The 23,436-nt window shown below is 55.6% G+C and overlaps 1 protein-coding gene across 3 annotated transcripts in view; it reads left to right on the forward strand.

Moving 5' to 3' along the window:
• The first annotated feature begins 1,012 nt into the window (after positions 1-1,012).
• The window catches only part of AP3B2 (adaptor related protein complex 3 subunit beta 2), a 29,829-nt gene continuing 7,405 nt past the window's right edge, over positions 1,013-23,436 (forward strand). For 2 of the 3 annotated variants that reach the window (XM_040968770.1, XM_040968771.1), the window contains exons 1-15: positions 1,013-1,199; positions 7,684-7,759; positions 7,849-7,923; positions 8,161-8,256; positions 15,091-15,251; positions 15,479-15,545; positions 15,644-15,826; positions 15,925-16,217; positions 16,479-16,533; positions 16,820-16,891; positions 17,799-17,861; positions 18,126-18,258; positions 18,573-18,682; positions 19,606-19,782; positions 23,199-23,385. In XM_040968770.1, the coding sequence (XP_040824704.1) occupies positions 1,087-1,199; positions 7,684-7,759; positions 7,849-7,923; positions 8,161-8,256; positions 15,091-15,251; positions 15,479-15,545; positions 15,644-15,826; positions 15,925-16,217; positions 16,479-16,533; positions 16,820-16,891; positions 17,799-17,861; positions 18,126-18,258; positions 18,573-18,682; positions 19,606-19,782; positions 23,199-23,385 (1,861 nt within the window). In that variant the 5' untranslated portion in view covers positions 1,013-1,086. The remainder of the gene's footprint in view (positions 1,200-7,683; positions 7,760-7,848; positions 7,924-8,160; positions 8,257-15,090; positions 15,252-15,478; positions 15,546-15,643; positions 15,827-15,924; positions 16,218-16,478; positions 16,534-16,819; positions 16,892-17,798; positions 17,862-18,125; positions 18,259-18,572; positions 18,683-19,605; positions 19,783-23,198; positions 23,386-23,436) is intronic. The other variant, XM_040968772.1, reaches the window with a different exon arrangement.

Genomic DNA, 23,436 nt, shown 5'->3' on the forward strand with positions numbered 1-23,436 from the left:
GACCCCAGCAGCTTGGTGAGCTCCAACTTTCCCCTCCACCGCACTCCTGTCTAGGTCAGGGCCTCCGCTCTCCACCTGCGTCCAAACTTAAGACAAACTTCATATCGGCAGGCTCCAAAGCCCCAGACCAAACAGGTGTATCAGCTGGAGGCTCCATCCCTAAGAAACCCTCTCCCTATCCACTCCAGCAAAGAGTCAAGCCGCACATCGTGACTTCAACCAACCAGCCTCCCAGCCCACGAGCTCCTCTTTCCCTAGCCCATTCCTTCTTCCTGAACCAAGCACCCCTCCCCCCACCATCCCCCTTTTTGGGCCCTATGCAGTTCCACTGTTCTGGCCTTTGAATATTTGGGATCTCCTGTTATCAGATGAGCTGTTCTTTTTATAACAGCTCAGTGCTTAAGGAACTCTACCAAACCCAGTTCCGAGACTACCCCATCCCACCTCAAGCTGCTGCCCCAAACTCTCTGGTCCAGCTAGATGCATCGACGTGGGCCAGGTTCATTTTTTTCCCTCTGACCCCAGAGGCATCGTCTTTATGACCAGGAGTCTTGGTGGTCACAAGAAGCCCCTAACCCAGCCTTTTCATTTCCTCCATAGAACGTGGACGTGGACCTAACCGTGGACGAGGCGTGACCTTGGACCCTCCAGGATGGCACGGGGGCCTCAGCAGGGGGCCATTAAAGTATTTTCCAAAGCTCAGTTACGATTTCTCGGTCTTGTGTGCCCCGCCCCCTCCTCTCTGCCCGCAGCCTTACCCACCCTGAGTCTTGGCAAGGGCGCGAGGTCCCTTTAAAGGGCAGGAGCTGTCCTCCGGGGAGAGGGGATCTCCGTGGGGTCTGGGCGGGGCCGGCGCGGCTGCCCTCTCCGCCCTCTCCGCTCGCCGGTGCCGGTGCCTTTAAGAGCCTGTGTGCGCGGCCCTGATTGATGCGCCCGCGCGCAGCCAGCGCCGCCGTTCACAGCGTCTGCGGAGCGCGCGTCCCCCTCGTACCCCCAACCCCGGCCGCCTTCCTCCGCCCCGGCCGGAGCCCGGCCGCGCAGCCTCCTCCTCCAGCCCGGCGAAGCCCGAGGTCCCCCGGCCTCGCCATGTCGGCCGCTCCCGCATACAGCGAGGACAAGGGCGGCTCCGCCGGCCCCGGGGAGCCTGAATACGGCCACGACCCGGCGAGCGGTGGCATCTTCTCCTCGGACTACAAGCGGTGAGGCTCGGGGCGCGCGGAGGGCCGGGTCCGGGCGAGCGCGCGGGCACCATGGACAGCGCCAGGGCTGCCGGGCCGCGCGCGGGCCCCGCCCCGGTGCCAGCCTGCCGGCTGGCCGCCCAGCCACCTCGCTGCAGCCTGGGAGCCGCTGCCCGTGCGCAGGGGCAGGCCTGGCGGCGGGGGATGGGCCAGCTTGCTTCCTCTCTGCTGTTCCTGCTGCGGGCCGCTGCCCTACCGCGTTTCCCACGGTTTTCTGTACTGAGAGGGTGGGCTCCATTTTCTTCTTCCTTTTTTTTCCCCCCCTAAGTCGGGGAAGGAGATATAGGCTGGCAAACAAGAGTTTGAACCTGGAGTCGCTTCAAAATCCTTTCCTCTGGATCTCCCAGCTGACACACTCCTGCTTTGCACATTGACCTTGTATTTCAATTCCTCCCCTGTGCCTGCCTCTGGCTAGTTTGTTTTGGTTTGTTTGTAAGTAAATTCAGTGACCGACCAGCAGTTACTAAAGGCCTATCTTGTGCCTTCCTGTACTGGTCACGTTGCAGCTCTGACCCCCCTTGTTTTCGGTTGCACAGTGGGGGGGGGGTTGCTTTTGTGGGGCAGGATGGGTCTGTGAGGGGCTTTGCAGGCATGGGAAGGCGAGGCGGGCCAGCTGCTTCGTTGGTGCTGGAACAGTGTGGTCAGAATCACCGTGGGAGCCATTGCTGTGACCGAAAGGAAGGTGGGGAGGATCCCAAGCTGGTGCCACCACCAGATAGGTGGTTTTAGGAAGATTAGAGGCTGGAATGGCAGGGAAGGGATTGGAGGTGAGATGGGAGGGGGCCGAGGTGACGTTGAGAGGCAGGGCACAGTGGGCGTGGCCTGGGCTCCCCCAGGGGAAGCGAGCTTAGGGCTGTGGAGCAGGGGGAGCCCACAGACCTGCTGACTGGTCCCCAGCTTCAGCTGCACTGAGCTTGTAGCCCTCTGAGAAATGCACAAGTCTGGTGGGCAGATGGCTGATAGGAGATGCCTTAGAGGCTTGTTGCTATCCACGTGTTACTTAAAACCACAGATGGAAGTGGAGCTAACCCAGGGAGGGTGCATAAAGGGGGTTCAGACAGGGCACAGGCCTGAACCCAAAGAATAACAACAGTCGGGGTGACCATCCAGAGACCAAGGGGAAAAGGTTTCCGGTATCCAAGTGAAGCTATGGGCAGGCAGAACAGAAGGTGGGATTTCAGGAATGGGGGAGGGGGTTCAGTGTGCACCAAGGTCAAGTCAAGCAAGGGAAGAAGCTGGAGACTGTTGTTTGAGAAAGAAGAGGTCAGCTTTTTCTCACTCTGTCCCCCATCTCCAGCCCTGGGAGCCAGATCAGGAGCTAGATTGTCACCCCTATTCTATTTATCACTTTTCCACATCCAGAAGAGGTGAAGAAATAATGCATGCGTGTCATTGGGCCTTTGTCAGTGTGTTACGGTGTCTGCCTCATCCTTAGCCATACCTTCCCTCCCCATCCATCAGCCAGCAGCATCTAGAACCAGAGCAAATGGGAAGTGACACCTCAGACAGGACACTGGGCTTTTAAGTAGTTTGATTGTCAAGGGGAAAAGAGAGAGAGAGTTGCTGGAGGCAACTCTGGTTCCAAGAGGTTTGTCTATCTTTTTGTTGCTATTTTTATGTGTGTGTTATTAGGGTGGGAGGAACCTCTGGCAAGCAGGAAGGAGGGTGGGGGGAGGGTCAATAGAAGAAGCTCAGATCTCAGCAGGGATGGAGGGATGCCTGCGGGGCTGGGGGTCAGGAGCTGCCAGGGTTGGGTGCTGGGAGGAACAGACGGCTCTGCCGGAGGGTGAAGGTGCAGGTGTGTTAAGTCTGGGACATGGAGCTACAGGGGATTTTACGTGGAGTCTGGTTTGCTGTGAGAAGCAGGTCAGAGGAACAAGAGCTAGATGGTGAGTGGGTGGGAACCTGTGGGTGCAGCGGCTTAAGTTGTCATGGTGGGTGAAGTTGAGCAGTGCTGGCAGGCAGAGGGGAAGTGGACAGTGGGTGGGGGTGCCAAGGGCATGGTGGGGAGGAAATAGAGATGGAAGAAGACAGAGAGGGAGGTAGGAAGCCAGTCCCGGCCCTGCCCAGGCGAGGCTGGAGCCCGAGGCTGAGGGGTTAGAGAGGAGAAGGGGTGGTGGAGGGTATCGCTCGCCTCTCAGCTCCCTGGCCCCTCTGCCCAGAGACTGGGGTGCGGGGTGGGAGGGCAGGCTTAGTCCACAGGGCACTGGTCTCCTCTTTGTCATTTTAAAATACCCTCGAGGAGGTTCTTGGGTGAGGAATGTTTTTTGTATCAACGTATCAGAGATCACCGTTATGATCAGGTGGAAGCTGCTTGTAATGGGCGTGGAGCGACTAGCACGCTGTAAGCCGGGAGGCCGAGGGCAAACCCTGGGCCACGCTTGGACTCAAGTCGTTCTCCTTGCTCTGATAAGAACCACCCTCCCAGGGTCTCTCGCCGCTGACTGCACCCTTCCCAGCACTCACCTCTCAGACGCCATCCTCAAAGCAAGTTGGCACTCCTGATCCATCAACGCAAAGACAGCAGGATAAACGCCTGCTGGAGTATTGGGGCCACAGTCTTGCCCTACCCTAGACACCTAGGCCCCGCCTCTCTGTCCCTCCTGGGGCCTGGCCTCTGAGCACTGCACAGGGTCCGGTTACTGAGTCTCAAGGGGCGAACCGTGTGGTAGCAGTGACCAGCAGCCGCTGCACCCCAGGCTAGCTCAGTTCCAACCCACAGCACAACCTGCCCTGCCACATGCAGCGACTCCTGCAGCTCCCAGGGGCCTTGGTAAGGCCCGGGGCCAAGGGGGCCAGTGGGCCTGATCAGGAGGCTACCAGTCCTGTGTTGGCCCCTGAAGGTGGCCCCCCGCCCTGGTACCAGGCCCTGCAGCCCGAGGAGCTCCAGTGGCTACAGGCCCCAGAGGAGGAAGCAACTCCAGAAGCTTCTCTGGGAGGACCCAGTCCAGAGGCTGGCCAAGGCCAGAGCCAGAGCCAGCCACTACGGTACAGAGGGACCTGGGGGATGTCAAAGGTGGCCAGGGATGGGCAGCTGCTACTGTCAGCCCACAGCTCACCTGTTGGGTGCAGGGAGATGGGGCTAGCATTTAGGGTCCTGGGATGGGCAGGGGGCACAGCATGGGGGTGAGAGTGTGAAGGGTGCATGAGGAGCCCACCTGCTGGAGGTCCTGGTGGGAGGAGAATAGGAACCTATCTTTAGCAGTCCCACTTTGATCTTCTCCACCCCCCAGGTGTGGCTGTGGTAGGCCCTGGGTGACGTTTGGGAACAGCATGAAGCACAGTTTGGGCAGCCCCTCCCTGGCGGGTGGTGTGGGGGGAAGATGGGGCAGTCTGGCCTCAAAGCCAGGTGCCACCCTGTGGCTGGCCCCAGCCACCGCCAGGAGAGTCCCGGAGGAGGGTTCAGCTCAGTGGAGAGGCGTAAGGGGATCTGCCTGTGCGGCATGAATGTTTCATGGCCTGGGGTGCTGCTGCGCATCTCTCCTGTCCTCTGCCTCTTGGGAGCTGAGCTGATGGGAGCCCAGGCTCTCTTTCCAGGACAGCATGGGACAGTGTTCACAGGGGGCAGTGGTCTCCTCCCTCCCTTCTGCAAGGGCCAGGAGTGATGCACTAGGTTGGGAGTGCGTATTTGACAGGGGTCTGTGGTATTTGGGGCTGTGAGTTAAAGGAGGCGGGGCAAAGTGACCATGGAATCTAGGGAGGTGTCACCCCAGGGAGCCTGCGGGAGGTGGTCAGGGATCTTGGCATCTTGGAATAACATGTGTACCATCCAAAAGTTTCCCGGAGGAGTCCACTGGCCACTTTGGGGGCCTGGTTTTGTCCTAGTGGAGCACATAATGTGCCCTTTGTTCACTTCCTGACCACCAGTCCTAGGACCACTTAGGCATGGCTGGGCAGGTTGTTTACTGTACAGGGACACGTGACCAAAGAATACCTCTCCATTCCCCACTGAATGGGAGGGAACAGCTTGGGACTGTGTCCACCTAGAGGGAGAGAGAGATGGCAGAGGGACTTGCAGTGGCGCTGACACTGAAGGTTGGGCGTGGCCTATTTAAAACTGTCAGAGCAGGGCTAGCTAAGCTGCCACCTGCATTGCCAGCATCCCATATGAGCACTGGTTCAAGTCTGCCTTCCAGAAGAGGGACCGAGTCCTTGGGCCTCTGCACCCACATGGAGACCCGGAAGAAGTTTCTGCTTCTGGCTTAGCCCTGGATCTGTGGCCACCTGGGAGTAAACCAGCGAATGGAACACATTTTCTCTCTCTCTCTCTATTTCCCTCTCTGTAGCTCTGCTTTTCAAATCAGCAAATAAATCTTTGCAAAAATAAATAAATAAATAAATAAGCCTAGCCATTTTGTTAGTTGTAATTTTATGGCCTTAAAAATAATCTAACTGGGTGCGGCGTGATGGTCCTCGCCTTGCATGCCCGGGATCCCATATGGGCGCCAGTTCTAATCACAGCAGCCCTGCTTCCCATCCAGCTCCCTGCCTGTGGCCTGGGAAAGCAGTCGAGGATGGTCCAAAGCTTTGGGACCCTGTACCCACGTGGGAGACCCGGAGGAGGCTTCTGGCTTCGGATCAGCTCAGCTCCGGCCGTTGTGGCTGCTTGGGGAGTGAATCATCGGACGGAAGATCTTCCTCTCTGTCTCTCCTCTCTGTATATCCACCTTTCCAATAAAAATAAATAAATCTTTAAAAAATAATGATAATTAACTATTGGATCTAGTGCAATGGCTCAATTGGCTAATCCTCCCCCTTCAAGTGCAAGCATCCCTTATAGGTGCAGGTTTGTACTCTGGCAGCTCCACTTCCCATCCAGCTCCCTGCTTGTGGTCTGGGAAAGTAGTCGAGGACAGCCCAAAGCCTTGGGACCCTGCACCCGTGTAGGAGACCAGGAAGAAGCTTCTGGCTACTGGATTCGGGTCAGCTCAGCTCTAGCTATTACAGCCATTTGGAGAGTGAACCAGTGGTTGGAAGATCTTTCTCTGTGTCTCTCTTCTTCTCTGTAGATCTGTCTTTCCAATAAAAATAAATAAACCTTTAAAAAACTAATTTACCTGTCAAGCAGCTATGGCATTCACTTTGTTGTGAAATATGAACACAAGTCCAATTTTTTGCTGCATAGCAGTTGCCTTGCCCCAACAACATTGATTCAACCAGGGAAAATGTCTTTGTGAGTTATTTGTTCCTAATGGATAAAGTTTTAATCCTTTGATGATGTGCTCCCTAAGACCATTTAGCCTGTTTTCTACCTGATACCGTATCTGCCATTGTGTTGAATGTCTTACCGTCTAGAAGGCTGCCCAGCATTATTCTCTAACCAAAAATAATTGTGTGGAATTCCTACCTACTGGTTTTTTTCCAAATGAAGTTTTCTGTCATTTCCCAAACTTTGACAAGATACTTCCTTTTAAAATCATTTTTTTTTAATAGAAGTTATTTTATTTGAAAGACAGTGATCTTCCATTCATGTATTCTGTTCCCAAATGGCCATGACAGCCAGGATTTCCATCCAAATTTCCCACATGCTGGCAGCCACATAACCCACTGTGCTACAAGGCCAGCCCCCCTGCCTCGGACATCTGAATGGACCCTGAGTGAAATGCACACCTGAGCCAGTCCTCAGTCAGGTGCAGTGCAGCACCTTACCCCAAGTGTGGCCTCTTTCTCCCAGGAGCACTTGAGTGTCTCCCTGGGTGGCCGGGGACTGTGACGTTTCAGGTCTGGCGTTGGCTGAGGGGCTGTCTGTGGAGTTGCTGGGACTTTGTGGTCCTAGGAACCGGCTTAGTGTGTGAGGTCAGGACCCGGAAGGGCACTTGGTGCAGGACAAGGCATCCTGCTCATGTCCTCAGTCTCCTCCTCGTTGGTCCTTCTCCATGTGCCTGCCCTCCCATCCCAGGCCCTTCCTCTTGGTGTCCTGGCTCTGGATCTGGCCACATCAGTCTATTTCACCCGCTGGGGCTTCTGAGAACTGTTGTGGTTTGCTGTCTCATAGCCCTGGAAGCCAAAAGCAAGAAATGAGGCTGCAGGCAGGGCCATGCTTGCCCTGAAACCTGTAGGGGACTAGCTGTTTGCTCTTTCCTGCTTCTCAGCGGTTTGCTGGCCATCTTCAGCATTATTTAGTGTGTAGGTGCTTCACCCCAACCCTCTGTCCTCCTGAGGCTTTCTCCCCATGTTTCTGCTCATTCAGCAGTCTACACACCCACACTGGTCCAGTGGAGCCAGTGAATCAACTGCACCTGCCACCCTCTGGGTAGAACCCCGCTGTACCATTTTGGGAAGCAGACAGAGTTCAACCCAGATTACTGGCTGGCCCTTATCACTCCTGACACTGTGGTGCACCCCTTTCTCTGGGCTCTGGGCCCTCACCCTTCAGGCCAGGCCCTGCTCTAACCCTTACCACCCAGCCTTATGCCCTCAGCTGAACTCTTGCACCTCCCATTAGACATGACGACCTAAAGGAGATGCTGGACACCAACAAGGACTCCCTCAAGCTGGAGGCCATGAAGCGGATCGTGGCGGTGAGCCTGGGGGACGCCCATGGGGTGGGGCGTGGGTGCCAGGGAGCAGCTCTAATCGGAACCCTGCCTCATCCCTGCTGCCTTCCCAGATGATCGCCCGCGGGAAGAATGCCTCAGACCTGTTCCCTGCTGTGGTGAAGAACGTGGCCTGCAAGAACATAGAGGTGAGCGCTCCCCCAGGCAGGGCTGGGGTCTCACCCGCTCCGGCAGTGTCCCCAAGCCAGGAGAGTGCCAGGCATGTGCCCCCTGCACTGCATGTAGACCCTGGGGAAGGTCTCAGGACTCCCACTGGGAGAACTGGTGCCCCCCCCCAATCCCAGGGCTCCAGCCAGCTGGTGGGGACAGCTCCTGCCCCCTGCAGGGAAAATCCTGTGGAACGCACCTCCTCCCCCTACCCCCAGGTGAAGAAGCTTGTCTATGTGTACCTGGTGCGCTACGCCGAGGAGCAGCAAGACCTGGCTCTGCTGTCCATCTCCACGTTCCAGCGTGGCCTCAAGGTCAGAAGGAGGGAGTTGGGAAGGAGACACACACACACACACACACACACACACACACACACACACACACACACACACACGAGTCAGGAGGGTCCCAGGCAGAGCAGGGGATGTACCTGCTACTCCAGGAGTGGAGGCCAAGGGCCAAGAGGGGACAGGGGAGGCCGGGGGCCCGCAGCAGGGACAGAACACCACAGCCTAGGCAGTGTGTGCAGGATGAAAGCTCACGTGATCTTTGAGGTTGGCAGGGTCCTGAGGGCGTTACAGGGCGAGAGGGGCACGTCCAAGAGGCAGAGCTAAGCTGGCGAGTTTGAAAATGTATTGAAGCTTCCACCCAATGCCTCATTTCCCAAATTTCCATGGCAGCCAGGACTGTTTCGTGGGGTATAAGTGTCTTAACTGCTATGCCAGATGCCTACCCACAAACTGACATTTATCACACATCCATTCCCGGGTTCACCCATCGATCCATTCATTCAGAGTCCTCATGGACCCAATCCCCTCTCCAAAAACAAAAATCTTTATATTTTTGTTTATTTAAAAGGCAGAGCAACAGAGAGAGATCTTCGTCCACTGATTCGCTCCCCAAATGCCTACCACAGCAGGGCTGGGTCAGGACAAGAACCAGGAAATTCATCCAGGTCAGCCACGAGGGTGCCAAGGGCCCAAGCCCTCCAGCTGCCCCAGGGTGTACTTCAGCAGGGATCTGGATGAGAAGCAGAGGTTAGGGATGGCAAAATGTACTCTGATACAGGATGCAGGTGTCCCACATGGCATCTTCACCTGCTGGACCACAACGCCTGCTCCCACACCGCCCATCCCATCCCATCCCACCTGTTTTTTTTTTTTTTTTAAGATTTATTTTATTTTCATTGCAAAGTCAGATATACAGAGAGAAGGAGAGAGAGGAAGATCTTCCATCCGATGATTCACTCCCCAAGTGACCACAGCGGCCAGAGTTTTGCTGATCCCAAGCCAGGAGCCAGGAACCTCCTCCAGGTCTCCCATGCAGGTGCAAGGTCCCAAGGTTTTGGGCCGTTCTCTACTGCTTTCCCAGGCCACAAGCAGGGAGCTGGATGGGAAGTGGAGCTGCCAGGATTAGAACCGGCGACCATTTGGGATCCCAGTGTTTTCAACATGAGGACTTTAGCCACTAGGCCACCGTGCCGGGCCCCCCACTTGTTTTAATACCACACAGTGGGGATACAGCTTCAGTAGGAGCTGAGTTGGGGCGATCCAAGTCACAGCAGGCCACCTCCCCTGACCACAGAGTCCCAGCACTGGAGAACCCCTCAGGCCTCTTCGCTCAGTGAGGGGGGTGTGGGAATGAGACCCCTGGCCAGGCAGCACCCTGGGCAAAAGAGCGCATGAGCAGGACAATGGCCTTGGCATACCTCCCTGCTGGGCACTATGGCTTGCCTGGCCCAGGCTGTCTATAAGGAACAGTGATGATTAGAGCCGTTTAGGTGTGTGTCGGGGGAGAGGGGACTTGCTGAGCAGGGTGAGCTCCACCGGGACAGGAGTTTGCTGTGAAGGAGGATGGTTGGAGCTTGGAGGTGGGGTTCCACAGTCTGCACGAGGGACAGGCACGTGCTGTCCAAACAAAGCCCAGGGTTTCTGCTCTGAGTCAGATGGGCACATCGCACACATCCTAGAGACAGCGGCAGGCCGGTCTCAGCTGCCCCAGTGCATGCAGGGTGTCCATCCCAGAAGCCCTGGCTCAACGTCTGCTGTGGGGAAATGCGATTAGCAGTGGATGGAAATCAAAATCACCCCAGGGGGAGAGTCACTGGGGCCATCCAAGTCCTTTAGGATGGAGTGGTTCTGTGACTCCCTATGCCATCTACACTGTCGAGGGTTCTTGTCTGGAGTTGAGTTCATGGATCCCCATGGAGACCCCATGGAGTCTGCCCAGGTCACATTTTTTTAGCTCTGATGATCAGTTTAAATCCCCTACACTTTCCAAACTTTTCAGTTCAAATCTGTGGGAAAGGGACTATGAGCAGTCCCACTTCTCTCTTCCTGTCTATAGCCATCTTATATAGTCATGCTGGAATGGTGGTCACCCCTGCCCCGGCCAGCACTGGCCAGCAGGAGGGCTTGGCAGTGCTTCTTTGGGGTGGAACACAAAGCATGGTCACTTGTGTATAAAGATCATTCATTCACTCAGCAAATGATAGGAGTGTCCAGTGCCAAAACCATGCCCTCTCAGGCAAGTGTTTATGTCATCTAAACAAAATTAGCCCCATGGGCCTGACACGTTAGCCTAGCGGCTAAAGTCCTCTCCTTGCACGTGCCCTATGGGCGCCGGTTCTAATTCTGGTGATCCCGCTTGCCATCCAGCTCCCTGCTTGTTGCCTGGGGAGGCAATCGAGGATGGCCCAAAGCCTTGGAACCCTGCACCCATGTGGGAGACCTAGAAGAAGCTCCAGGCTCCTGGCTTGGGATTGGCGCAGTTCCAGCCATTGCAGCCGCTCACTTGGGGAGTGATTCATTGGAAGGAAGATCTTCCTCTTTGTCTCTCCTCTTCTCTGTATATCTGACTTTCCAATACGAAAATAAAATAAATCGAAAAAAATTAGCCCCGCGATGCTGGGCAGATGTACATAGCAGTTTGATTTGAGTGGCACTGGAAGGCAGGCAGACTATGGCCCCAAATAGGCTCTCCTCCATTTGTAAGCCAACCAGAGGGCATCTTGCACAGAAAAACTGGGAGCTGGGCAAGATGGTAAAACATTATTCTGGGGGTTGTCCCTGGAGACTTCTTTGATCTGCAATCTGGTGGAAACCCAGTAATCTGTCACAAGCTCCTCACGAATTCGCAATCTGGTCATTCAGTATGGTAATGGGAAGCTGGAAATTGCAAAGGGGAGCTAGTGACTTGGTTAGAAAGGAGGCGAGGGAAGTTTAGTATGGTTACAATTACTCTGGCAGTGCAGACAGCACTCGGCATGCCTGGCTTCTGACTCCAGCTTGCTGCTAATACAGACCACAGGAAGCAGCGGATGTCGGCTTAAGTCACCCACATGGGAGACCTGGAGCGGGCTCCTGGCCCCTGGCTCTGGCCTGGCTCAGTTCTGGCTGTTGCAGGTATTTTGGGGAGTGAACCAGTGGATGGGAACTTGTACACACACACCCTCTTTCTGTGCCTCTCCAGGGCAATAAACCAGACTGAGTGTTGTAGTACAGTAGGTTAAGCTGCTACTTGGGATGGGCAATGCTGTATCAAGGCTACTCTGTTTGCAGCCCAGCGTCCTGCTAACACACCTCGAAAGGCAGCCGATGATGGCCCAAGTTCTGGGGTCCTAGCCACCCACGTGGAAGATCCAGATGGACTTTCTGGTTTCAGACTGGCCTAGCCTGGCTGTTGTAGCAGTTTGAGAAGTAAACCATGGCACAGGAAGATTTTTCTCTCTCTCCTTGTATCACTTTTCCTTGCAAATAGGTAAAATGTGTTTAAAAATGAGTCCCTCGGGTTAAGCTGCCACTTGGTCACTCAAACCAAGGCGATGGGGTTTGAACCCCAGCTGCTCAGGGCTTCCCGTTCACCTTCCTGCTCAGTGCTCCTGGCAGGCAGCAAACAGCAGTACTTGCAGACAATTAGGGAGGGGAGCAATACATGGAAGATCGGCCTCTGGCTTGCAAATAAAATCATTTTTGAAGATCATAGTCCTGGAGGTTTTCAGCCCTAGTAGAATGGTTCCAATAGAAATCTTTTTTTTTTTTTAAGATTTATTTATTTATTGGAAAGTCAGATATACAGAGAGAAGAGACAGTGAGGAAGATCTTCCGTCCAATGATTCATTCCCCAAGTGATCGCAACGGCCAATGCTATGCCAATCCCAAGCCAGGAGCCAGGAACTTCTGGGTATCCCACACATGGATGCAGGGTTCCAAGGCTTTGGGCTGTCCTCGACTGCTTTCCCTGGCCACAAGCAGGGAGATGGATGGCAAGCGGGGCCACCGGAATTAGAACCGGCACCCATATGGGATCCCGGTGTGTTCAAGGCGAGGACCTTAGCCGCTAGGCCACGCCGCCAGGCCCAATAGAAATCTTTAAAGTGACTGCTGTTACAAGAAGGAATACATTGTCCCAATACTTTATGAAGGACTGAGGCCTCTCTTACTGGAGATGACCCATCAGACAAGCTCTAGAGCAAAGACTGGCGCCTGACAGACCTCAGCCACACCAGTTTGCTTCCTGTTTATGTATGTATGTTGTGAGAGGTAGATCTTGAAAGTTCCTGTCTGCTTTATCCTCTGCATGCCCATAGCAGCCAGAGCTGGGCCAGAGCCAGGAGCCAGCTGGTCTCTCACAGTGGTGGCAAGGACTCAGCTGTTTGAGGTATCCCCTGCTGCCTCCCAGGGGCTGCACCAGCAGGAAGTTAGATATCAAGATTAGCTCTTTGACTATTGATTGAGATGTTAGTTAAGATTCTTATATCCTGGGCACAGTGAGGTAGCCTAGTTGTTAGAGTCCTCGCCTTGCATGCTCTGGGAACCCATATGGGTGCCGGTTCTAATCCCGGTGGCCCTGCTTCCCATCCAGCTCCCTGCTTGTGGCCTGGGAAAGCAGTTGAGGATGGTCCAAAGCCTTGGGACCCTGTGCCCATGTCTCCTGGCTCCTAGCTTCGGATTGGCGCAGCACCGGCCATTGTGGTCACTAGGGGGGTGAATCAATGGATGGAGGATCTGTCCCTCTTCCTCTCTATAGATCTGACTTTCCAATAAAATTTTTTAAAAAAATATTAAAGTATATTTTTAAAAAAGATTCTTGCATCCTATTTAAGTGTATCCTGACATTGTAGGTATAGACAGTGGCAGAGAGTCCAGCACCCATAAATATTTTAACAGTCCCATAAATGGCAGAATGATGGATTTGTGACTGTTCATGAAGGACTTTGCATTGATATAATAGAGGGGAAGTCAGTGGGGATGAGGAGGTTGGGGGGGGAGTGGGGAGAGGAAATCTTAGAGCCAATGGAACCATATCATAAAATAATAATAATAATATTAATAATAATAATAAAAGTTCTTGTACCCCACACTGGAGTGCCTGGATTCGCATCCTGGCTGCGACTCCCGATTCTAGTTAATACACACCCTAAGCAACAGCTAGCGATCTTTCAGGCAGTTGGATTCTTGCCACCTGTGCAGGAGACCTGCCTTGCATTCCTGGCTCCTGCCTTTAGCTCCAGCCATTTCAGGCATTTGCAAGGGGAACCAGTCCGTGAGAACTCTGTCTTTCTCTGCCTCTGCTTCTCAAATAAATAAAAATGGAGGGGCAGAGGTCATGGCACAATGTGTGCTTTGGGTGCCCACATCCCATATGGGAGTACCAGTTCAAATCGTGCTACAACACTTTCCATCCAGCTTCCTGCTGATGCAACAGGGAGGTAGCAGATGAAGGCTCAAGAATTGGGATCCTTGCTACTGACGTGGGAGGCCCAGGTTAGAGTTCTGGGCTCCCAGCTTTGCCCTGTCTTCCTAGATGTTTGCAACATCTGGGGAGTGAACAAGCAAATGATCTCTGTGTCTGCCTTTCAAATAGATGAAAATAATTATTTTTAAAAAATGTAAAAAAAGACATAAATTTGATTTTTTTTTTGAAGAAAGTATTTATTTGTTTGACAGAACTAACTTCCACCTGCTGGTTCACTTCCCAAATGTCCACAACAGTTGGGACTGGAGCAGGCCAAAGCCAGGAGCTGAGAACGCCATCCGGGTCTCCCGTGCAGGAACCACTTAGTTGAGCCACTATCGCTGCTTCCCCTGGCCAGATTAACAGGAAGCTGGAGACAGGAGCCAGAGCTGGGGATGGAACGCCTGTTTTCCGATTTGCCATGCAGATATCTCAACTGGTAGGCTAAATGCTGTTCTAAGAAATTAAAAAGAGAGGACCCTGCGCTCAGTGGCTCAAATCCTTGCCTTGGATGCACCAGGATCCCATATGGGCGTTGGTTCTAATGCCCCGCTTCCCATCCAGCTCCCTCCTTGGGAAAGCAAGGAGACCTGGAGGAGGCTCCTGGCTTGGGGTCAGCTCAGTTCCAGCCATTGCAGCTGCTTGGGGAGTGAATCATCGGTCAGAAGATCTTCCTCTCTGTATATCTGACTTTGCAATAAAAATTAATCTTTAAAAGAAAGAGTGATTAAAAAGGGAGAGACAGAACTTCCTGTGACTCTACAAGCATTCCCAACTAAAATACTTTTTAAAATTAAGGAAAAGGGATTTGGTGTTTGAGCTATGAACTGTCTCCAGGCGGTGGGGGAGGGTGGACCAAGTGACTCCTGCTTTTTAAACAGTTGTTTCTAAATCATCTGTTTTAAAATCAGTTGCAGCATTTGCGAGGGGCATGCCATCCGTGTCACCTGTAACCTTGGGAGTCTTTAGACTGGATTAGAAAGTCAGGGCCGGCACTCACCAGGCGTGTGCATAGGCTGTGCTTGGCGGTCGGAAAGGACCCGCACACTCCGCCTGTGCACGGGCTGGAAGGGAGCAGCTCTGAGCCGCCGCTGGGGAAGGCTGGCTGCCTCAGACAGGGACACGCCCTGCAGCCAAGGGGTGTTTCAGGGACTCCTGGCGCTCTGCAGGTGTTTGCCTCGCTCATTGCTACACCTATCAGGTGTCAGGGATCTGCAGCCAAAATCCAGGGGCAGGGCACCCTCATGCAGACTTGAGGGCATCCTCCAGGCTCTGGGTAACCTCCAGGCTCGAGTCAGGAGGCAGGGAACTGGGAGCTGCTGGTGGCAGCGGAGGACCTTGACTTCCAAAGCAGGCTCTCCCTATCACTTCACCTGGCGCCCTCTAATGGCTGCCTCCACCTCTGCCCTTAGGACCCCAACCAACTGATTCGCGCCAGTGCCCTCCGCGTCCTGTCCAGCATCCGCGTGCCCATCATCGTGCCCATCATGATGCTAGCCATCAAGGAGGCCGCCTCGGACATGTCCCCCTACGTGCGCAAAACCGCCGCCCACGCCATCCCCAAACTCTACAGGTAGCCCCGCCCAGCCCTGCTCCCGCCTCACCCCCACCCCCAACTCTACCAAGGGGGTGCCCAGCCCCCTTCAGGCACCAAGCCCATGTCTGTCCTCACCCCAGTCTGACAGAGATGGAAGAGAACAGAGGCGGGGTTTCGAGGGGGTGAGGGCGGGCAGGGGATGAACGTGGCTCGGGTTCGAGCGTGGGAGAGGGTGAATCCTCCCTCTGCGGGTTCTCCTGCAGTCTGGACTCGGATCAGAAGGATCAGCTGATAGAAGTCATTGAGAAGCTCCTGGCCGACAAGACCACGGTGCGTATGCAGCTGGGGAAGGGCGACGGTGCGCACCAGCCGAGGGGGGCACTGCCGTCCTTGCCTTGCTCACCGGCTTGGGTGCTGTCGTCCCCCAGCTGGTGGCAGGCAGCGTGGTGATGGCCTTCGAGGAGGTGTGCCCGGAGCGCATCGACCTGATCCACAAGAACTACCGCAAGCTCTGCAACCTGCTCATCGACGTGGAGGAGTGGGGCCAGGTGGTCATCATCAGCATGCTCACCCGCTATGCGCGCACGCAGTTCCTGAGCCCCACGCAGAACGTAAGTGGCTGCCGCCGCGGGCCAGGCACCGGGGCGCGCGCGGGCAGAGGGGTTCGGCGCCTGAGTCGCTGAGCCGCTGCCTCTGCGCCCCGCTCCAGGAATCCCTGCTGGAGGAGAACCCTGAGAAAGCCTTCTACGGCTCCGAGGAGGACGAGGCCAAGGGCCCCGGATCGGAGGAGGCGACCACCACCGCCGCCGCGGCGCTCCCGGCACGGAAGCCCTACGTCATGGACCCCGACCACCGGCTGCTGCTACGCAACACCAAGCCGCTGCTGCAGAGCCGCAGCGCCGCGGTGGTCATGGCCGTGGCGCAGCTCTACTTCCACCTGGCGCCCAAGGCCGAGGTGGGCGTCATCGCCAAGGCGCTCGTGCGTCTCCTTCGCAGCCACAGGTACTAGGCCGCCGCTCCCCGCTGCAGCCTTCCGGGGTCTATCCCAGCCCTTGCCTCGCTGCGGGCTGGCCTCACCCCCAACTCAGTTTCATACTGGCCCGGGCCCACCCACTCCATCCTGGGCTGTGTCGACCCGGTCCCAGACGGCCTCCTGACCCTCTCTTGCAAGCGCCCTACACTGAGCCCAGCCCCATCTCCCTCCTCACTCTCCTGCCTTCCCACGGGGTCTCCGTGTTTCTCTTTCTCTCATCTGCTTGGCAGTGAGGTGCAGTACGTGGTGCTCCAGAACGTGGCCACGATGTCCATCAAACGCCGGGTGAGCTGAGACAGCTGTTGGGGCTGGGGGAGGGGTGCAGGGGTGGCACCAGGGGAGACTGCTCTGGCTGTGTCTGGAGAGGGCAAGAGAAGGCCCCTCCCACACGTGGGCCCCCTGCGCCGGCTTGGGGTGGGCGGGAAAAGGCCACTGGTAGTGATGGAACATGTCTGACCTGAGATGGAGAAGGGAGGGCAGCAATGAAGTGGGAGCTGCCCCATCCCAGCTCTGGAGAGAAAAGGGGCTTGGGCTGGTGGTGGAGCTCCCTGGGCCCCCTTTCTTGTGCCAGGGCATGTTCGAGCCCTACCTGAAGAGCTTCTACATCAGGTCCACCGACCCTACCCAGATCAAGATCCTGAAGGTGAGTGACGGGTGGCAGGTTCCCAGCCCCATGTGCCCCCTCAGATAACGGCTGGGGTTACCCCGGAGCTGCTCCTGTGTGGGACTGAGCCCAGAGCTGCCCAGACTGGAGCCATTTGCCCATGGAGAAGAGAACTATCCTTTTGCTTGGCACCTGGTATGCGCCTGCCACTCTCACCTGTGAAATGCAGTGCCTCAGTTTGCTAAAACTGGCTCGGGAACGTGAGGCCCACCTCTGTGCTGACGCCTAGGCTTGGGCTTTGCCTCCTGCAGTCCTCTGTCCCCCTCTCCACCCCATACTAGCCCCCTTGGTGTTAGGGCCCCCATGCATCTTCCCCCCTCAGTCAGGAAGCCGAGTGGCAGGAGGAACCCATACCTCTGCCACCATATTCCTGGGAACCCCATACTACAAAACCTTGCTGGATCTAGAAGGGGTGGGGGAGGCAGCTAATCGCAGACAACTGTGAACACCTGTTTAGGAAGTAGAAGCGAAGAGACTGTGGCCTTGGGCATGAAGCTAGAGCCTGAGAAAGCAGCAGGACTCGCCTGTGGACAGAAATGGACACAGGCAGATAGTCGCTGCATGGAGCCCAATGCAGGCAAGGCTGCGTGGCTGGGGCTTAGTGGGCAGGGCCTGGAAAAGGACAGGCGGCCAGCAGCCAGGTCCTTCAGGGGTGGAGGAAGGTGACTGCCATGCTAAAGACGATGGGGCGCGTTCTCACTTGCGGTGGTCCTAGGACACAGATGCTATAGGCATGCTTTAAGGAAACCACTCAAAGAGGCAGCCTGCATTTTGGACAAAAAGTCAGGCTCTGCCAGTGTTCCCCTTATCACTCTGCGGGTTCAGCTGCAAGCACACCAGGGCCCGGCCACCTGCCCAGCTTCTGTGTCTCTGCCTCTCCCTGCAGCTGGAAGTGCTTACCAACCTGGCCAATGAGACCAACATCCCTACCGTCCTGCGGGAGTTCCAGGTACAGCCCAGGGGGTCCAGGGAAGGTGTTGGCTCAACTCTTGTCTTCAGAGCCCCAGGCTGCAGAAAGTTCCTACCTATGATAGCTCACTTTCTGCCTGTGTTGAGGACTATCTGCCTAGTGGCGTGGGGATTCTCTCCCTGTCCCAGCGGTGGGTCTCCGGCATCAGGAGTTCAGAGGCTTCCTAAGGGTCGCTTTGGAGGCTGCAGAACCACTGAGAGCTCACTGTCTGCTGGGGCTTACTCTGTCATGGTGTCTCCCCAGACCTACATTCGCAGCATGGACAAGGACTTTGTAGCTGCCACAATCCAGGCCATCGGACGCTGTGCGACAAACATAGGCCGAGTGCGTGACACCTGTCTCAACGGCCTGGTTCAGCTCCTGTCCAACCGTGACGGTCGGTGTCTGCCTGTCCGAGGGACTGTCCCCTGTCATGAGCGGGTGTCTGCCTGTCCAAGGGACTGCCCCCTGTGATCAGCAGGTGTCTGCCTGCGAGTCTTATTCTGTTGGCCCAGGGGTCTCCCACTGTATATCATGACAGTGCGTGTGCACTGGTTGGCTTGCTCTGCTTAAGGTCCAGGTTTTCCTACACCTCTTGAGGGTCACCAGCAAGGTGTTCAGGGTATTGAGCAAGAGAGCCTGTGGCCTGGGGATGTCTCCCACGCCTCCCCGCCTGGGTCTGGCCATCCGACTGTCGCTCCCATTGTACAGAGCTCGTGGTCGCAGAGTCGGTGGTTGTTATTAAGAAGCTACTGCAGATGCAGCCAGCACAGCACGGGGAGATCATCAAGCACCTGGCGAAGCTCACAGACAACATCCAGGTGAGTCAGCGGCCCCATTTCCCCTCCAACATCCTCCTTGTGATGTTGAAGAGCCTGTAATTGAATCGTAAACTTATCACAGTGGACTTCAAAACCCTGCACATCACATTGGCTTTGAAAGATCTTCAGGTGGAGCAAGGAGAGGGGCAGGCTAGACCACGTGACCTTGACTTTATTGCCCAGGATTTGCCTTCCCTGTGGGGATTCCTGGCTGAACCTCCTAGCCTTCACTCAGTCTCTCTCTCAAGCTCTGGCCAGAGGTGGCTGGGTGCTAAATCCTGCCTTTGTGCATTGCTGAGATGAAACCTGTCCATAGAGTGTTCCTGAAGATTGAGGCAGAAAAGTTAAGCAGTTAAGTACTGAGGGGACAGATCCAGACAATTCATTTTAAAATTTTTATTTTTGTTTTTATTGGAAAGGCAGACAGAGAGAAAGAGGAATCGTCTATCCACTGGTTCACTCCCTGCAAATGCCCACACATAGCTGGGGCTGGGCAGGCTGAAGCCTGAGACTTCATCTAGGTCTTCCACGAGGGTGGCAGAGCCCAAGTACTTGAGCTACTGCTTGCTGCCTCCAGGTTGCACGTTAACAAAAACTTGATGGGAAATGGAGAAGCTTGGGTCTTGAACCGGATACCACCCATATAGGATACAGGTGTCCCCAGTGATGATTTAACTGCTGCACCACACCTGACCCCAGTCTTTTGCACTGTGGCTGACTTTGGAGCTTCAGGGTTCTTCCCATGCTTGAGCAGAGATGCTGTCCAGGAAACGTCCTCCTTTTCATTTCTCCCCCACCACTTCCCACTCCTTTTCCGGAGAACCCATAACATCACAGACCCGCACAGACTGCCTGTAGAGCATACATGCTCCCATGCAGATCCCCTGCCTGCCTCAGTCCTGACTCCTCTCCCACACCCACAGGTGCCCATGGCCCGTGCCAGCATCCTGTGGCTCATTGGAGAGTACTGCGAGCATGTCCCCAAGATTGCACCGGACGTCCTGAGGAAAATGGCCAAGTCATTCACGGCAGAGGAGGACATCGTGAAGCTGCAGGTCATCAACCTGGCTGCCAAGCTCTACCTGACCAACTCCAAGCAGGTAAGGGCTGCTCCCCAGAAGTTGCCCAGGAGGCATTCTTATGGCGCACCCCTGGCAGCCGTGAGCCCTTTTCCAAATGTGTGGCATGACAGCTGATTCGTCTGCCCAAGAAACAGGTACTGCCCCTGTGCTTGGCTGTGCTGGGAGGACCGGTGCTGCTGAGCAGACTCTGCTCTAAGGCTGCCAGGCTAAAGGTGTAGACTGGCAGCACTTGGAGCACTGGGTCTGTGAAGAACTGTAGTTGACGGGGGCTGCAGAAGGGGCCAAAAGCACCGGGTACTGATGAGACAACATACCTTCCCAGGACATCTGGGCTGTACCACTTCCCACAGCTTGGTGATGCTTGGCCAGGTCATGCCAGGGCTAGGGGCAGGTCTCTAAAGGGGCATGGGTGGCTGGAGTAACTGCAGTGATAGGTTATGAGAGAGGCCACAGTCAAGGGGGAGGCTCAGGTCAGCTGGACGAGCAGAGTGTTAAACACCGCTTGGCTGTGCAGCATCCCCTGTGATTGTGGCAGGAGAGTCTTTGCACAGAGCTTTTCTAGGTCCTAGGGCCACTAGACTCCATGGCAGCTCCTACTCAGCTAAAGGAGCCAGGACTCAGCCAGCTGTGGCCTGCGGCCAGTTTGGTAATGCATTGCTACTAGCCACTGCGCAGCCTGTGGCTGCCCCTGTATTATAATGGCAGAGTTGGCCAGTTGTAGGAATATGTGTAGCCCTCTGCAGAGATGTCTGTCTGTTCTTGGAGCAAAGCCTCAGAATGGGACCAGAGTCAGCAGCAGGGCTGTACCCTGGAGCTCAGAGCATCTCTACCAGACTGGCAGGTGGTGGCAGACTTTCATGGTGGTAAGCATGGACCGCCAAAGTGCTGGGACTGTGACTGGGAGCTAGACAGGCCAGCAGCTACATGGAGGAGCAGCTGGGTATTGAGTGCGGGAGTCAGATATGTGGAGCGCAATGTTAGAGGGAACACTGGAGAAACTTTGCATCACTGGACAGACATTTGCATGCTTCCTGTGTTCAGGTGGCAGGAATGTTGGAAAGGTGACACAGCCCTGGTGGGGAGCCACTTGGGTGTGGGGAACATGACACACTCATGACTGAGCCTCAAGCCTGCTGGTGAGCTTGGCACATTTCCGTACAACCTGGCCCTGTGCACATGGCATCTCCCCAAGGAGGGGCATCAGGATGCCACCACTGTTGGCCACCTGTGCTTTGGCCAGAAAGTCGGCTGTTTACCCAACACCAAGCTGTGTCCTGCAGATTGGACAGGAGCCCATGTGTGCGTTGCCAAGTAAGAGACAGCACAGCGGTGCACATTATAACCACAGAGCTGTGGGTGCATCTGTGAGTGAACCACTCTCCCAAGTAGGATGCACGGAGTCCCAGTCTCCACCAGAGGGCCCAGGATGTGAGTGCACAGGCAGATGGACTCGGGCATGCAGGCCACACTTTGGGTCTCTGATGACACAGGCCTTAGAATGATTCCATGATTAATAAAAGGAACTTTGGTCCCCCTTCCCCCACCAATGTTTTTCTCTGTCCTTTCTTCTGAGCCTGTTGCAGGGGAGGTGGAGAAAAGGGGGGGGGATCCTTGAGGATGAGAAGGGAGGGGTGTGTGTGTGTGTGTGTACATGTGTCACTTGGCAAAGCAATAGTGATACTTTGGGCAGAGGTGGGTCTTGGCTCACCCACCTTCATGAGGCAGGGGTTGATGGGAATTCCACCCACTGCATCCTTCATGAACTTGTGTGGCATGAGGTGAGGATGGATTGTCATTGTATGCAGTCATGGGTCTCCCCTGCCTGATTGAGCAGGTGGCTAGTAGCAGGTGCATTGACAGACTGTGGAGGGGGATTTAGCACTCACCCCTCTAGTCTTCCATGGCAGCTGGAGTCTGTTGGTCAGCCTGCCTGTCCCTTGGGGCTCACCAGGGCAGCCTTGTAATTCCTTCACATCTTGCCTGGCTGAGGTGGGAGGATCCTGGGAGTACAGACTGGAAGCTGTCATCCCTGGGGGCATGGTGGCTTTGGGTGGGGGCCAGTGCATCATTGCAGATGATGCTGCGGTATTGAGGTGGTGGACCGGCTCCTTGCTGTGTGATTGCTGATACACAGTTGTGGCTAGGGACAGGTGGGTCTGAACTCTGCAGAGTTCTTTCTAGCATCAGGTGAGGTTGTGAGGAAGAAGCCTGGAGGAAGGACTGTGCCCTAACCCATAAAGGGGCTCAGTGGCATCTTGCTTCTAGGCCTTGTCCATAAGGGTGTTCCCAAGGTCATGTCTGGCCACAGGAGGGTCACATCTCTGTCTCAGTGGCATCCTATCTTCAAGGTCTTAAGTCTATTGTATTATGGAATGTGAACTTAGAAACACTGAACTGTGATGCTGTCTGCAGGAAGGCACTGAGTTCAACTAGGGTGGTGAGGTCACTGAAGTCCCTGACAGGAGCATGGTCAGCATGGCATAGGGCAGCCCTGCCACAGCAGCTGCTTTGATGCTGGGCCAGCTACGTCCACAGCTTGAAATGACCCTGTCACCCTGAACCCTGAGAATCTCAGGGTGGGCTCCAGGCTCCCTTCTGCTGGTACCTGCTGTCCTTGTCTTGGGGCACTCTGGCTGTTGAGCACTTGCTGGTCATGGTCATGACAGATGGATACCTGGAGAGCTAGGCCAGGGCATCCCCCTGAGGTCAACAGGTGTGAGCCCACACCAGGTCTGGAGGGAGCCCCCGTGGGTCTCTCCACCTGGCCTGAGAGAGGTCCCTTAGTGACTGCTTCTCTGTAAGAAGAGGGAGTAATAACAGCCCCTCTACCCCCACCTATACAGAGAGTGCAGGTCTGGAAGGCCAGGTGTGACCCCACACACAGCTTTGAGCCAGAGGGCTGGCAGATGTTGGCCACTGCCGCTGAGGCCTCATGCAGGCAGGCTCAGCCTGGAGGTAGGAGAGCAGAGAGAAGGGCCTCAAGTCAGCCCTGCTAGACCTGGGCCAGCCCAGGGCAACTGCCACTTGGTTTGATCTCACTAAAATCTCCTGAGGCCCTCAGACCCCTCAGAGCCTACTGAGCGGGCAGCAGGGTCGCCCCCCTATCCCACCCCCAACCTACCCCAATGGTGAGTCTGGAGGCCATGAGGGCTAGCAGAAGCTTGGCTGGACCTGGGACTGTGGAGGCCACAAACTCAAGGGAAGGTAGAATCAGAGGCAGGTGAGTCCACAAGGACTAAGCAGCCTCCTCCTGCCAGGGCTGAGTAAGGGGCCAGAGAGGAGAAGAGGAGGAGGAAGAGGAGTGGAGCTAAGAGATGCAGGGGCCCATGGGAGGGGAGAGCCCTGGCCTGGAAGGAGCGGGTGCACACAGCCACCACCTGTGCCCCACCCCCTCGGCTGGCTGCCCACCGACCCACCTCTCTTTCTTCCCCCAGACCAAGCTGCTGACCCAGTACGTGCTGAGCCTGGCCAAGTACGACCAGAACTATGACATCCGTGACCGGGCGCGCTTCACCCGGCAGCTCATTGTCCCCTCGGAGCAGGGTGGGGTCCTCAGCCGCCACGCCAAGAAGCTCTTCCTGGCTCCTAAGCCAGCCCCGGTCTTGGAGTCATCTTTCAAAGGTGGGAGCCAAGGTCAAAGGTAAACCCTCAGCCCCTCTCTCCCTAGACCCC

The sequence above is a fragment of the Ochotona curzoniae genome, unplaced genomic scaffold (genome assembly GCF_017591425.1).
Source record: "Ochotona curzoniae isolate NIBS_2020 unplaced genomic scaffold, NIBS_Ocur_1.0 scaffold_4701, whole genome shotgun sequence".
Classification (NCBI taxonomy): Eukaryota; Metazoa; Chordata; class Mammalia; order Lagomorpha; family Ochotonidae; genus Ochotona; species Ochotona curzoniae.